The 1,560-nt window shown below is 57.6% G+C and overlaps 1 protein-coding gene across 1 annotated transcript in view; it reads left to right on the top strand.

The window, feature by feature from the left end:
- Positions 1 to 1,540, top strand: part of PLOD1 (procollagen-lysine, 2-oxoglutarate 5-dioxygenase 1) — a gene marked incomplete at its 3' end in the record, with an annotated part of 7,308 nt that extends 5,768 nt beyond the window's left edge. Inside the window, exons 9-12 of the mRNA XM_009876026.1 lie at positions 93 to 221; positions 553 to 663; positions 1,200 to 1,347; positions 1,416 to 1,540. Coding sequence (XP_009874328.1) covers positions 93 to 221; positions 553 to 663; positions 1,200 to 1,347; positions 1,416 to 1,540 — 513 coding nt within the window. The remainder of the gene's footprint in view (positions 1 to 92; positions 222 to 552; positions 664 to 1,199; positions 1,348 to 1,415) is intronic.
- Between the last annotated feature and the right edge of the window lie 20 nt (positions 1,541 to 1,560).

Below are 1,560 nucleotides of genomic sequence, written 5' to 3'. Positions count from 1 at the left end.
ACAGCGTCTCTCGGGTGGGGTGAGGAGGGTGGGCACAGAATCTAAAGAGAATGTGTTGATGGGATCCGTAACATGTGGATCCCCGACGCCAGGGCAGTCGCTGCCTCCATCACCGGTCCCGCAGCAGTGACAGGTTTCTGATCTTTGAACTGCAGGACTGGAGGGAGAAGTACATCCACGAGAACTACACGGCCGCTCTGAAAGGGAAGCTGGTGGAAATGGTAAGAAACGGTCGCTCCTGCCCGCCTGAACGGGAGGGCAGCAGCAGGACGGGCCGTGTGTCACCGCTGTTGTCACTCGGGAACGAGCAGCTCAGCACGACCTCGGCGTCTTTCAAATCTGGAGGCAACGTGACCTTGGGAGTGTTTTTAGAGCCAAGTCACTCTTCTAAAAACACGCCTCCAGCTCACTTAAGCAGGGCACAGATCACAAGACAAGTTTCCAACCTCAGTATTTTCGGTCCTTTCCCCTGACCCGGCTCCGGCTGCAGCCACTTGGACCCTTTTGCCGCGAGCGCCTCTTCTCACTGCTCTCACCCTCTCCTTTGTGCAGCCCTGCCCGGACGTTTACTGGTTCCCCATTTTCACCGACACCGCCTGTGACGAGCTGGTGGAGGAAATGGAGCATTACGGCCAGTGGTCCACGGTGGCTCGCACGTGTCGGGTGGCAGCCGTGCCTCCGGCAGGGAAGCATCAGATCCCACGGTCAGACCGGGGAAGCCACGCTCTCGTTCTGTTCCTGACAGGCTCTGGTTTTGTCCCTCTTCTTGAATGCGAATTATTTTTCTGAGCCCTCTCTAGTGTCCTCTGGAGCTGCAGAGCTCAGCCCTTCTGACAGTGGTGGTGTTCACCGCGGGTTTCCATTACTCAGCCGTGCCTCCGGCAGGGAAGCATCAGATCCCACGGTCAGACCGGGGAAGCCACGCTCTCGTTCTGTTCCTGACAGGCTCTGGTTTTGTCCCTCTTCTTGAATGCGAATTATTTTTCTGAGCCCTCTCTAGTGTCCTCTGGAGCTGCAGAGCTCAGCCCTTCTGACAGTGGTGGTGTTCACCGCGGGTTTCCATTACTGTTTGAGTTTTCCATCTCGGAAATCCTGATAAAGCAACACGATTTTTCTTTGTAGCTCCCAGCAGTGAGGGCTTCTCCTCCCTGCAGCCCGAGGTTCCCGCCCTCACGGGTGTTCTGGTGGTTCCGTTCCAGGACAGCAGAATACAGGGAGGGTATGAGAACGTCCCCACCATCGACATCCACATGAACCAGATCGGCTTTGAGAGGGAGTGGTACAAGTTCCTGCTGGACTACATCGCGCCCATCACGGAGAAGCTGTACCCGGGCTACTACACCAAGGTGTGCAGGGCTCGGCGTCCAGCCTCGGCGCGGCTCGGCACCTCCTCGGACGCTCACTCTTCCTCTCTCCTGCATTTGAGCTGGCCTTCGTCGTGCGCTACAAACCCGACGAGCAGCCCTCGCTCATGCCCCACCACGATGCCTCCACCTTTACCATCAACATCGCTCTGAACCGCGTTGGGATCGACTACGAGGTGAGTGTTGGCCATGTGCC

The sequence above is a fragment of the Apaloderma vittatum genome, unplaced genomic scaffold (genome assembly GCF_000703405.1).
Source record: "Apaloderma vittatum isolate BGI_N311 unplaced genomic scaffold, ASM70340v1 scaffold19959, whole genome shotgun sequence".
NCBI classification, from domain to species: Eukaryota; Metazoa; Chordata; class Aves; order Trogoniformes; family Trogonidae; genus Apaloderma; species Apaloderma vittatum.
This window is presented reverse-complemented; position numbering and strand designations above follow the sequence as displayed.